Source organism: Nymphaea colorata, chromosome 1 (genome assembly GCF_008831285.2).
Source record: "Nymphaea colorata isolate Beijing-Zhang1983 chromosome 1, ASM883128v2, whole genome shotgun sequence".
Classification (NCBI taxonomy): Eukaryota; Viridiplantae; Streptophyta; class Magnoliopsida; order Nymphaeales; family Nymphaeaceae; genus Nymphaea; species Nymphaea colorata.
Genome location: NC_045138.2, coordinates 5760298 through 5773582, shown reverse-complemented (window position 1 = coordinate 5773582; position 13285 = coordinate 5760298). Strand labels below are relative to the sequence as shown.

Sequence of the window (13285 nt, the reverse complement as noted above, 5' to 3'; positions counted from 1 at the left end):
ACTGTAAAGAAGAGACAATTATCAGATATGCAGGACCATGATTGTTTATGTGCTTCTGTGTGCACACGTTGCATTGCCCAATTCTCTAAGAAGAACTCCAACTAGAAAAGTAACCACGTATTTGCACTTTGTCTATTCAGGATACATCGCAAAGCAATAATATAATGACATTCATTGAAGGGTTCAAAGATATCAGTCGAAAAAAAAATGAATACTATCCTACTACACACCCACAAACCAGACAGCATGTAGAACATGACATTGGACGTGGGACAAGCTGCAGAAATGGTGCCAAACCCACCATTGCTAATCTACAGGAATCAGCAGCATAAACTTACACAAATTTTTCTATGCAAAAAGATGCCCAGGCATTACCATTTACATCAGAAAAAAGAACTCTTATTCTGAGCCGTGGCAGGAACGGCATGGGCAGCATGAAGGACAACAAACCAAGCACGCATAGTGATGGCCAAAAAGTTGGTGCTTAAAATTGCAGGCCATGACAATTGCCCACGCACAGGAAACGGTGTGAAGCTTCCAAGCTGATATCTTGAATCCTTGAGCAATTCAATGACTTCAAAAGAGCTCCTCTGAATTGAACTTATTTGATGCTTCCTGTTATTTCCCAAGAATTGAACGAGTATAAAAATAATGAAGTAAATAATAGCTTACCCTCCATTTCATTGATGATTGCAGACAAAATGCATTATACACTCAATGTTTTGGTTATCATTATTGAGAAACGCAAAAATCTTTTAAAAGGTCAAACATCTGAATCTGCTATAATATAATTATTGAGAAAGACAAAAATCTTTTAGAAGGCCCAACAACTGAAGCTGCTACAGTGTAAGCCTATAAGCAGACCTGAAACATTATCTCCCTTAAGCATCTCATGGGGCTTCCCCATAAATTCCAAGTAATTTCCAACAAAGTTTAACTGTTACTGTCAAGATATAAATTGTCATGAATAAAAAGTTTTTGTTTGACAAACATATTTCATTTCTCCTTCATTGCAATATTCATAAACCTCAAAAGATAACCTAACATTTTCATATAAAAAAATGCACCTTCAATGTCCCCCTTAAAAAAAAATAACAATAATAATTGAGGCCAAAGTACTCAGTGATTTATTTTGACAATGCCAACTTGTAAAACTATTCAATGAACACGGCATGGTAATTATCTGGGTCACAAACAGCTCGGCCATGGCCCTATTGATTTAGTATTTCATTGTAACCTTGCAAACGGTACACCTCTTTGGCATGTTCATCTACATAAACTAGATTTCCCGATGAGATGAGATCTTGATAGTTGCATTAGCCTCGTTTTCAGAGACTTCCAACATAATCAGGATCTATGCATAAGCATAAATAGAAATATATTATTACATTACATAAATAAATACTAAAGTTATTTGTCTATACCCCATCACATGTTAAAGTAGTGATATAAGATAAAATAAAACCAAATAATTAACTTGAAGGGCTTGATTCTCCAATTATTTGAAATGCAACAACTATACCAAGTGATGCTAATGGGCAAAGTACAATGAAATACCTATGATAATATAGCAATTGAAGCAGAATCTATTGTAAATGAAGTACCTTAAGCAGGTCAAAGACTTTCTCTGCAATATACTTTTGCTGAGAAGTTGCACCCTTTTGTTGAACCTTATCAGGGTGAACACACAAGGTTGCCTTTCTATAGACTTTCTTCACAGAAGCAGCAGTAATCAAATCAGTTAGCGATACTGGCTGCCAACCACTTTCAGGCCAAAGAATCTGCTCATTGTCAAGAATAACATCAGTAAGCACCTCACTGAACAAAAATACATCCACCATCAATGCTGTTTATCTCTATAAAAAAAATGATGGAGTCAGAACATCACAAAACCCCAGTTTAGTTGGAACTTGGAATAGCAGCTCAAGCCACTGAAATGCTTGGATTTACAATCTACAATCACATCATGAATATTACAGAAACTAACCCACCACCCAAAACTCACTAAAACCTTTGAATAGAGTGCCTCAAGTAGAAGAATAATCACATTTATGGCACACCAATCGTAGAAAAAGGAACTACTATGCAAGAAAAAGAACAACCATGTCACACAGGTGCAGGGTGCAGGTTTTCTGAGAAAGGAATAATACTAGGCAACATTCTCAACATTAACCATGGCATCATCGAAATACATTTTTGTTTGCATATCATGATTTTTTCAACAACCTTTGACAAGTCACAACTAAGGGTGGGAAACAGACTGGGAACCGATGGGTAGTTGAGGCCCCAGCCAGCAACAAGCGGGGCTCAGGTTGCCAAAGTAACCCAGGGGACCAAGATCACCAGGCCTGGCCCAGACCATTAGAATAAATGACCAGGTTGGGCAATCACAGGTGACCATCCATGGACTAGTATGTGTGTACACCCCTTTCTCCTGCTTTTCCTCTCTCTCTCTCTCTCTCTCTCACACACACACACACACACACAGAGCCAGTCAGCAAACTTGTTGGCACTAGCGCAAGTTTGGCACTGGCACAGGCACAGGCCTGCAGCCCTTGCAAGTACTCCATCAGGCCAGGCTCCAGTACAATGTTGCCTAAAACGGCCATATATATTTGACTGAAAGTTGAAATCCCAATGATGCATAATAAAGTTATAAACCCTCTCCGTTTTTGTCATCTCTACTCTCATGGATTGTCTTATATCATATACATTGCAATGTAATGTCTTCATAAACTTTTTCCAGTGTCTTGCACAGTTTGTCATAATGATATTGGGTTCAAACTTCAAATGTTGGTAAGTTGGTCATAAAAAATAAGGGTAAACTTCACCAAATCCTACAGAATATTAAGCTGCTATAGCTACATAGTTTGTGTCGCTTACTGAGATAAATGAGGTACTTTATGTTATGCATAAGTCAAAAGAACATAAGCAAATACATATTTATTTATGAAAATCAAGCTTTGTGCACAGATGACTACACAGTTTATTCTGTGATGATTGCATATACCGCAACGCTCTAAAATATTTTTAGCCAATTGGTAAGATATCAATGGCCATACATTGCAAAATCTGTGACAAGTAGCATCTAGCAGATAGATTCTATAGATTTCAAAAGGCCTTGGTACCATACAACTCACAGATGCAGCTAACATCAAAGCACCATCTTAGAAAATACTAAGAATAAAAAAAAGAAAAAAAAAACAGTTCGCAATTGAAACAACAAAGTGTTGCTAAGGGACCAGGATAAGCTCACATATTGTAATGTTGACAACAAGGCACGTAAGTTTCCTTCTTTTCCTGCAGCCCATCGCTTAATCTCAGGATCCAGCTTTTCTGCAATCATCTGAATCACGAAGAAAGCATATAAGAAGCATGTTATAAATGAATGCAAGTTCTAGAGAAGGATTCTTCTCCGAATAAATAATAAGCATGAAGACACTAGTACATGCTTTGAAAAAAGCTAGACTAAATGTATAATAATGAGAATAATAAATGGTTTCCCATAATATTAGAATCTAAGACAGCTTGATGCAAGCATTTGCTATCTTACATGTCTTTCTGCTTGTTCCTTCTGAGTTTGCATGTCTCTTTCATTTTTCTCTGCCAGAGCTTTTGCCTGCACAAAAAACAAGCCAAGTCTGAGACAAGAGCAGTTGCAAGATACAGATTGGATTTGTTCTCACCCTGCTTGGGAGTCGGTAGGTTTCTTAAATGCTCAGCCAGGAAAGACCACAATGAAGAATCATAATTGGTAAACTTACAGCACGCTCAAGTGTACGTTGATGTCGTTCAAATCTAGCTTTTCTCCTTTCTTCACTTTCACCATCTATCTCCTGAAATTCTCCTGAAGATGGTGCGGCTGAAGGGGCCAACAGAGAAAAAGTTTAGCGAACATGAGAATGAATTCACGCTAAAAAATGTTGAGATAAGATGATATTTGGTAAACATCACTACCTCCAAATAAGGAAGTCCAGTCATCTGCTATGTTTGTCGTTGATGATGCTTTTCTCATTGTAGTTGCTGCTGTGGATGGTGTTGTTGAAGCTCCCCTCTTCTGAGATTGAGTATCAAAAAAGCTCTCCTACAATGTGCAACTTAACAGATTAGCTGAGAAAAATCATCAGAAGTTACTTCATTACATAGATAAAGATACTTATACATATCCCTCACCACAGTAGGGGTCCGCTGCTTTGGTGCACTGGTAGGCCGAGAACCCATACCAAAGAAGGAGTCCAAGTCAGGTTCAGTTTTTGGCTGCTGCTTCTCTCTGGCAGCAGCAGCAGCCCTCCCAGCAGCCCTTTCCCTGGCCTCAGCATAAGCTCTCTCTACAGCTGCTCTCTCAGCCCTCTGCCTAGCCTCAGCAGCAGCCCTTTCTACAGCAGCCCTCTCCCTCGCTTCTGCTGCTGCCCTCTCCCTCGCTTCTCGTTCCCTTGCCTCAGCAGTTGCTCTTTCAGCTCGTTCTCTAGCCTCTGCACTTGCTCTTTCACGTGCTTCAGCAGCTGCCCTTTCAAATGCAGCTCTCTCAGCACGTTCCCTGGCCTCTGCAGCTGATCGTTCACGTGCTTCAGCAGCAACTCTCGCTGCTCGGTCGCGTGCTTCAACAGCTGCTCGTTCACGCGCTTCAGCAGCTGCCTTTTCAACAGCAGCTCTCTCAGCACGCTGGCGCGCTTCAGCAGCTGCGCGCTCACGAGCTTCTCTGGTTGCTCTCTCCACTGCTATTCTTGCAGCCTTCTCCCTTTCTCTTTCAAGCTCTCTCTCTCTTTCAAGTCTCTTCATCTCCCTCTCTTTTTCTTCCTTCTCTCTTTGTTCTCTTTCACGCTCTAGCTTTTCCCATTGCTCCTGTTCTTCACGCTCTAGAGTAACTTTCTCATCTCTTTCTGGTCTTATAGATTCTCTACTTTTAGCAGCCCTTGCATCTCTTTCTCTTGCTTCTTTGGCTTGCTTCATCTTTGCTTCAGCCATTTCCATTGCTTCCTTCATTGCAGCTGCTGAAGCTGCAGCAGAAGTGGCCTCCAAATCTTCTTCAGTAGGCATGTCATTCGCAGGTCCATCAGTGTAAGTCCGATTTCGTCCCATAGCAAAATCTTCAAGTTCATCAATTTGAGATGTGCTTGAAATGTGAGTGGGAGCAGGAGCACCCTGGGAGAAATGTTGCTGAGAAGTTGCAGGGAAAGATGAATATTCATTGTCCTTTCTTTTTGCTTCTGGAGTAAAAGAAGCACTCCTCTCAGTTTTTGATGTAGTTCTTTTGGTAGGGAGTGATGGGGGTGGCCTTGAAGGTGGTGGTGCATTTGTAGGCTGTGTGAAAAGAGGAATTTCATCCACTGTAAGCCATATGTCATCAGCAGCTTCCACATTATCATCAGACTTGGGAGAAACAACCGGTTCTGGTGTAAAGGATTCTAAATTTACACGGGAAGAACGGCTCCTACTTTTATTATGTGTTTCACGAGAATCAGATGAACCAGCAGGGACATCAAATACAGTTTGGTGAAAATCCCTGAAATTGCTACCATGGTCTTTCTGTATGTTGTTCTCAAAAATTTTCTTTCCAAATTTCTCATCACTCTGAACTTTGTTGGCAGTAGTCTGTGCAGGACCACCTTGTTGTCCAGTTGTGGATGAGTTTTTCTCCTTCTCAGAAGAAAATACAGGCACACTTTTAGGAAAACCATCAAATACATCATTCTCATGAAAAAACCTGCCATTAGCGGACAAAGAGTCCTTCATGCTTCCCGAGTTACTGGGAATATTGATATGCTCAAGAGGATCAGTGAATAGCCCTGAGGACTGAGGTGGTGTTGAATTTGATTCTAAGATAACAAAAGGGTCATCTGATGCACTGGGAGTTGACTTCTGAGAAGCAGATGACTCAAAGGGTTTGGCCTCTTTAGGTTCCCTGCACAGTAAAATTACAATTACACATAAAAAGGACAAATTCAAAGTCATACAAAGGTATCAATTCTCAAAACAGAAAGGAGAAGAACTTTCATGCTTTATAAAGTTTGGCCAGAATATCAAAACAACCAAAATAGAATGAAGAAATGCTAGTTAGCATCTCTATAACCTGTACAAATAAATCTAGATATTACAAACATAAAGTTCATTATACTGCTGAGTGCTGCTCATGATACAAAAAGTACTTCACACAACTGTAACATCATTTCATAATTCTCCAAATCAACGTATCACAGACAGGCTGATTGCTCAGTATGACAACCTACTGAAGCATAAATGACAAAATCTCTCAAGCAGGCTAGAAAAATGAGAAGGAAAAGGAAATAGAATCATTATATAAAAATCTCCAGGCCTCATCTTCACCTATATGCTTACGGGAACACACCATTAAATGAAATCCAGTTTTTTAAAGTTTAAAGAGACATTTTGGTTAAACTTTAAAAACGCAACAAGCAAGCATTAGAAAGGTAAAAGGCAAAGGAAACATACAATTAGATGAAAATTATTCGTCCAGGTATTAGTTTCACCTACATCTTCACAAGCAGAAACCATTAAATGAAAAGTGACCCCTCTAAGGAGACATTTGATTAGAGAGAGAGAGAGAGGGAGAAAAGGAAAGACAATGACTAGATAAAATCTCCAGGTCTCATCTTCACCTATATCTTCACAGGAACATACAGTTAAACAAAATCTGGTTCATTTAAGGAGAAAGGGTGCAGGAAAATGAGGTTTGATTCACAGAGAACCAAAAGAAAGAGATGAATGAAAAGGCAAGATTCCAAGCCTTTTCTATGTCAACCATGAAAATGAGTTATGGGTTTCCCCAAGAAGACAAGAAACACGTATAGGTTCCTGACATTTGGGAAGGAAAAAGCTAATCAATGGAAAAGAATACTCTGAGGTAATCATATGTAGTTGCATAAACAGACTTTTGAACATAAACTAACAATCATATAGTCTCGAAAAACATCCTAATCAAGTAATCAAGCTATTATCACTTTCTTTATTGGTAATATCATACCAAACAGAAATAAATGCATGAGAATGTTTCTATTTCAGACAATAGATTGAAAAATGAATCTAAATTAAAGCCACTATATTGAACATGTAGACAGGATGATCATTCAAACTTATAGAAACTAATTCTTGAAGTATAAACAAACATAAAAAATGTAACAAAAAATAAGTAAAGATAAAATTACCTGAACAAAAGTACAACCTAAAACAGGGAACACGATAGAACACCCTCGCATCTCAGTAGGTGGAAATAGAACTACCATCGTCCACCTTGAGCAAAAGATGTATAACCCATATTTCCCCATCCAGCATAATGAACTACAGTACATGCATTACATTTAATATCTAGAGTTTTATACACCAAGAAACAAAATCTACTTATGCATAGTCTACATGGACTAACAGAAAGAAAGTGTCAAACCTACTGGCTACTGCATTATATTTTTGAAATTTGAACCAATTGCAGAGCCGGAAATCTAAATTATGGTGGGTCAGATGGTGGACAAGAGAAGAGTGCCAAAGCAGATGAAGGGATTAAACAGGTGGCAAGGTGACGCAAGGGTCATGAGGATCTTTCTTATTTTCCAAATGCATTGAAACTTGGGGAACCATAATGGGGGAGTGAGGTCGACACCCTCAGAATTTGAGTCATAGTAGAAACATCTACACCGGTTCTGAACTTTCCATTTTGATTCTGATTTCATGATGGGTGATTGGGCATTCTTCTAAACATGGCTGCACCACCATCTAGAACCCTAACTTTCTAGTGACCCAAGCAATTTCAAAACATAATCAGTAGTTTGATGCAGCAGCCTATAATCCATAAGCTTAGTGACCACCTCACCACCAACCACCGTTCAATGTTCCAAAGGAAGGTTGTGGAATTGATGTAACTGTCATATTTTTATTCGGATTTTATTTTCCATATAATTACTTAGAGTATCACCTACAGTCCTAAAAATGGACAGCATTGCAGCAATCTGAATTTGTTGTAAGTTGTTACTTCATCTTTTCAACATAATGAACTCAAAGGTAGTTGGCATACAGTCAGGAATCAGATGCACAAATGGCATGAAGATGTTATTTGAATCCATAGCAGCATATCAAATGAAGGGCTGTTGCTTGTGAATGCTGGCACTTGCCCCATGAAACAAAGAAATAATTGAAGGAACAAGACCGAATTGGGCTACATGCATCATCGTTGAAGATAGAAACAGCAAAACTAAGATAACTTTTTAAGGAATAAACACATGAAGCAACTAGCTTCTTTAATTGGATGACATGTCTGTAAATCAGACAACCGATGAGCAAACCAATCATACCAAAGTTGGACATAATCCCACTGAAAGAATAGCTTTATTGAGGAGGTCATACCACATCTATTGAATTTCTTAATATGGATATTTCTTTAAAAGCTTTCACTGATGATTCTGGTGCATTATATGATCCAATATCAAGTAAGGGCTTGATCATTAACAAAGTTAAGAAGCCAAGCCAGAGAACAACATAATTCACTAGTTCTGTTACCAAGTCACCGAAGAATAGCCATTGGATCAAGTAAACGTGTTTTCACAAGTAAATACAATGTTCAAATTAGCCAATCAACAGAATGAAGCAACTTAGACAACGACAATGTACATATGTGCTAAAAGGAACACCACAAGGTACAATGTACATATGTACTAAAAGGAACACCACAAGGCTGGAAAAGACATGATTGCATGCCGAATGAACATGATGCACAATTAAATGATTACAGTGCCAAACATTTTGCCTTCAAACAGAGACATATATTAATCCCCACTTCAAGGATTTGGGACTTTGTGAAACCCACTGATTGGAATCAATGGCAACCAACTTAGACAAAACCACATTCTAATGAATACAGGCAGTCCGCCAATGCTTTACGCAAACCTGTATCAACAACAACTCATGCTCAAATGATCTACAACAACAGAATAGCTCATTCATAAAAAACAACATTTCTTCCTTAAGTTCGATCTATCAACTCCTCACACTGCGGTCGACCTATCACTACATTAGGAAGAAATTCTGAAGCAAATACGATGGTCATCTCTGAGTTTAGGTGCATTTTTATGGATCAAAAAAGTTTGTGATGCCCAAAATCAAATCTCATAAAACATAAGGCGACTTGCACCAATTAGAGCTCTCCCAGACGCAGAACAACAACATCATGGATGATCGAAGCCAATCTACCTTGAGAACACGGTTCTCACCTATTCTTTTTTGAAGGCGGATCGGCGACACCGAAGCCCGGAATCAGATCGTCGAAAGCAGGCCCTGATGACGTTGTCTGCCCCGTGCTTTTTTTCTTCGCCTCCGACCCTATTCCAGTTCCACCCAACTCCCCAAGAAGATCGTCGTATTCCGGTGCCGACGGCTTGGACGCCCCTGAGGGTATCGATCCGAAAACGTTGTCAAACTGGATCTTCTCAGAGCTGCGCAACCCTGGTACGCCCTCAAAGATATCGTCATCGTAGAGCGGCTTGTCGAACACCGGCATGGAAGAAGACCTCGGCGGATCCTTCAACCCTGGAAACACCGAATCCAATCCGGACGACGCACCGGTACTCGAGGACTTCACCGCCCCCCGAATACATCGTCGTAGGCGACTGGATCCGGCCTGCCAGCGGCAGCTGAACTGGTCGGAGGGCCGCCAAAGATATCGTCGTGGTTGTCAAGGAAGGAATTAGACGTGTTCCAGCCTGATTTCGCCGTCGGCGGCGGCGGTGGTGGCCGTTTCGCCGACAGCATCGGCGCCGATTTTCCCTGCGGCTTGAATCCGTAATCCCGCTGTAGGAGTCCAGGAAAATCCTCCATCGGTGGCAAAGATCGGACGGTGTCGATCTATCGCTAAGTGGTGCTGCGGCTACGCAATTAGGGCTTCTTCCGCCCTTCAATTTCACCAGATCAGGCGATCGATTAGAGAATTCAGGCAACCAAGAGAGGGGAAAATGAATTTCATAAGCTTGTAAGAAGACACGATAACAAGAAAGAAGCTCTCCGGCTGCAGAATTTGCTTCGGAGTTCGCTAGCTCCTCTTTTACCTCGTTTTCCCGGAAAATTTCCCCCTGAATTTCCGGATAAATTGAGAGAAGTAGGGCATCGAGAAGGTGAGGAGGAAGATGGAAGGGGAAGAGACTCTCCCTCTCTCTCTCTCTCTCCCGCTTTCTCTCTCTCTCTCTCGTTTCTCTCTCCTCTGGTAACGAGGAGAAGGGGGGTGGAAATCACACACACTCTGACCTCCTTTTCTTTTTCTTCTATTAAGTCCCTATTTGAACTTTTCTTCGCTTCATCTTTCATTATTAATTATTCTTTTTCACCTGCGGAACATTTTTTTCTATCTTACTTTTCCCGTCTTTGATCAATTTCTGCTACCTTTAGTGTTAAATTATCTTAAATAATGAAAAGTTAAACATAATGAATTTTCTCATAATATCTTCATTTTTTAATTTAACCTCGTCTATTTTTACCAACTTTCCTTCTAATATTTAGAAAATGCGAAATCTTACCTTAGTGAACAGCCCGCTAGAATCCAAAGATCAAGTTTTCATTTCCTTTTGGCGAGGATTCTTTTTGGAATATTTAAATATAATGAACAAGGCAAAGGTGCCTTGTGAGTAGTATATCACTATCTTCCACAATTGCATTGGTACGGCCGAAAATTATTTCATAGTATTTAAAGTTTTGTTTTCCTGTGTATCTTAAGACCGTTTCAGTTTTTGAAAACCCAACAAAAAAATTTGGAGTATCTTGGCCTGCTTTTGCTTTTTATTGCCGGCATTTTATTATAAAAAAATTGAAAAATAAAAATTATGAAAGGTGTGGAGCCTTAAAAGCCATTTTCTTTCCTTTTTTTCCTTTTCCCACAGTTTTTTATAAAAAAAGGGAAAAGTGGGAATATTTTTTTTGTGTCATTTTAGCTTCATGCGCATCAAGATGACATTTCTGAATTTTGAGATATTTTCAACAAAATTATTATTTCTGATATTTCCTCGAGATCACAGCGTCAAGCATTTTTTTTTTCCATCAATATATGGAAATTTTCTTGCTGTTCTGATCCGGTTAATACTTTTTTTTTATTTACAAGAGAATTCTATTTTACGGCATAATGCTTTTAGAAACTAATTTTAAATATTTTGTCAGCCGTTTGCTATTCAATATATTTTTTCCATGTTTGGTCTTTTAAAACCTGTGTATTTTATTGCACGGCGGTTAAATTTCTACCTATCAAACAAATATAAGATCATACGTAATTTATTAAATTAACGCCCATTTTCTAGATCTGTCGCACTACTTTAGTGGTATGACTACTATTTACCACAGTAAAAGAGAATCCAAAGTAACAATATACACAAAACTGGGAACTGGCTTTGAATTAAGGAGCAGTAAAACCTGTATCTTTCTCATGCGGTAAAGAGATAAATAACTATAAGAGTTAACTGTGGTTGCTCATCTTAACAGTTGCTGTCTGTCCTGCAATGGCATTCTCTTTGTCTTTATGAAAGCTCCTTTAAATTTAAATGCAGATAATTGTTTTTTTTTTCAATTTTATTTTTACCATTTTTGATTGGTAATTATATTTGGTAAAAGCAACAAAAATAGAAAAAGAAAAGTCGGCTTGAATTTTTTAGACCTTTGTTCACTAATTAAGATAAAATCTGGAACCAAGGCTGGGGAACTCTGGAAAGGACACCTACAAATTCTTTAAAATAAAAAAAATACAACTAACTTTTCATATTGTTAAAAATTATATTTTCAGTTTGTTATTTAATAAGAAAATATCTTGCGAATTTAATTGTTAAGTACGTAAATTGTGCCATCTTACCCTCTAGAATGCCTTTATTAAAATGCAACAACATTATTTTGAATGTTAATAGAAAGCTATGTTATCTGCTGATAAATTAATCATGTGACAATGTTGTTCATTATGTAAGCAAATGCTAGATTTTATAACTACGTGCAACAATGAATTGAGTTTTTTAGTTTATGGTCAAAACCAGGCCGGCCTCATAAGAGTTGGGTTCAGGCTGGCTCAATGTCCAAAACTTGAGTCAAGGCCCAGGCCTGGCCTGGCCTAGTTACAATAAAAAAATATTTTTTAATATAATTTTTAAAAATATAAAAATACATTTTTCATAAAAATATATATATTATTAATAAAAATAGATAATATTTAAAATTTATCGAGCCAAACCGAGTACTCATCAAGCCAACCCAGGCCAGTTTTTTTGGGTCCATGCCAGGCCTGATCGGGCCAGGTACTGGGCCAGTTTTTTTGGGTCCATGCCAGGCCTGATCGGGTCAGGTACTGGATATCTATTGGGTACCCGGTCTGATGCCCACCTCTAGTCAAAACCTCATATTTGAAGTTGGAATTAGTAATTTGAAACTTGTGGTGAAGGTGGGTTTGTACCTTTTAATGTAGTCTCGGATCTAAGATCTAAGGACATCAAACACAATGATAATGTAAGCAAACCCTGGATTTTATAACTACGTGAAAAAAAAAAGAGTTTTTTAGTTTATGGTCAAAACTAGGCGTGCACTGGCCCAATAAGAGTCTGGTCAGAGTTGGCCCAATGTCCAAAACCCGAGCCCCGGTCTGGCCTGGCCTGGTTACAATTAAAAAATATATTTTTAAATATGAAATATAATTTTTATAATAAAATATATATTATTAATAGAAAATAATATTTAAAATTTATTGGGAGGCTGTTGGGTACCCGGCCCGATGCCCAGTTTTATTCTAAACCTTAAAACCTCATATTTGAGGTCGGATGAAAGGAGATGAAACTTTAAAGCTGTGGATCTAAAATTTTCTAGAAACTCAAATATGAAGTTACCAAAATCTAATTGAATTCCATCCAGATTTGAATACCATTAGCACTAACCAATCATTGAAGAGCTCGTCGTTGGGCTCGGGTTGATTTTTCTTAATTTCATTTGTTTAGTAGTTGATCATCGTTTGAACATGATCATATTTATAGTTGCGAATAATTAGAGTAATATACGAGTCTGTATGGAGAAGAAGTTAGACGGCAGGAAGAAAAAATTAGACTTTGTTTAATTAAAGCATAAACTACATTGTACATTGAACTAGTTCGGCTCGAGTCGCATATTGCTTGGCTCGAGCTCGGGTCATGCTCAGTCGAGTTAAGCTTTATGAGGCGAGCTCGAGCTGACTCTTTAAATTCAATATATTGTTCTAATGAAAATGAAAACCATAAAATGAGTGTTAAAATTTATAAAACTACCAAGATGCCCCCAAAGACTAATAAACAAAGAA

The 13285-nt window shown here is 38.5% G+C and overlaps 1 protein-coding gene across 1 annotated transcript; it reads right to left on the bottom strand.

Annotated features, from left to right (window-relative positions):
• Window positions 1–102: 102 nt before the first annotated feature.
• On the bottom strand, window positions 103–10243 carry LOC116250839 (auxilin-related protein 1-like). Its single transcript, XM_031624792.2, is given in 10 exon segments — window positions 103–615; window positions 1605–1781; window positions 3257–3346; window positions 3554–3619; window positions 3765–3862; window positions 3958–4084; window positions 4174–5902; window positions 9216–9582; window positions 9585–9893; window positions 10047–10243. Coding segments are annotated over 9 exon segments (2928 nt in total). The 5' UTR covers window positions 9820–9893; window positions 10047–10243; the 3' UTR covers window positions 103–576.
• Window positions 10244–13285: the final 3042 nt, after the last annotated feature.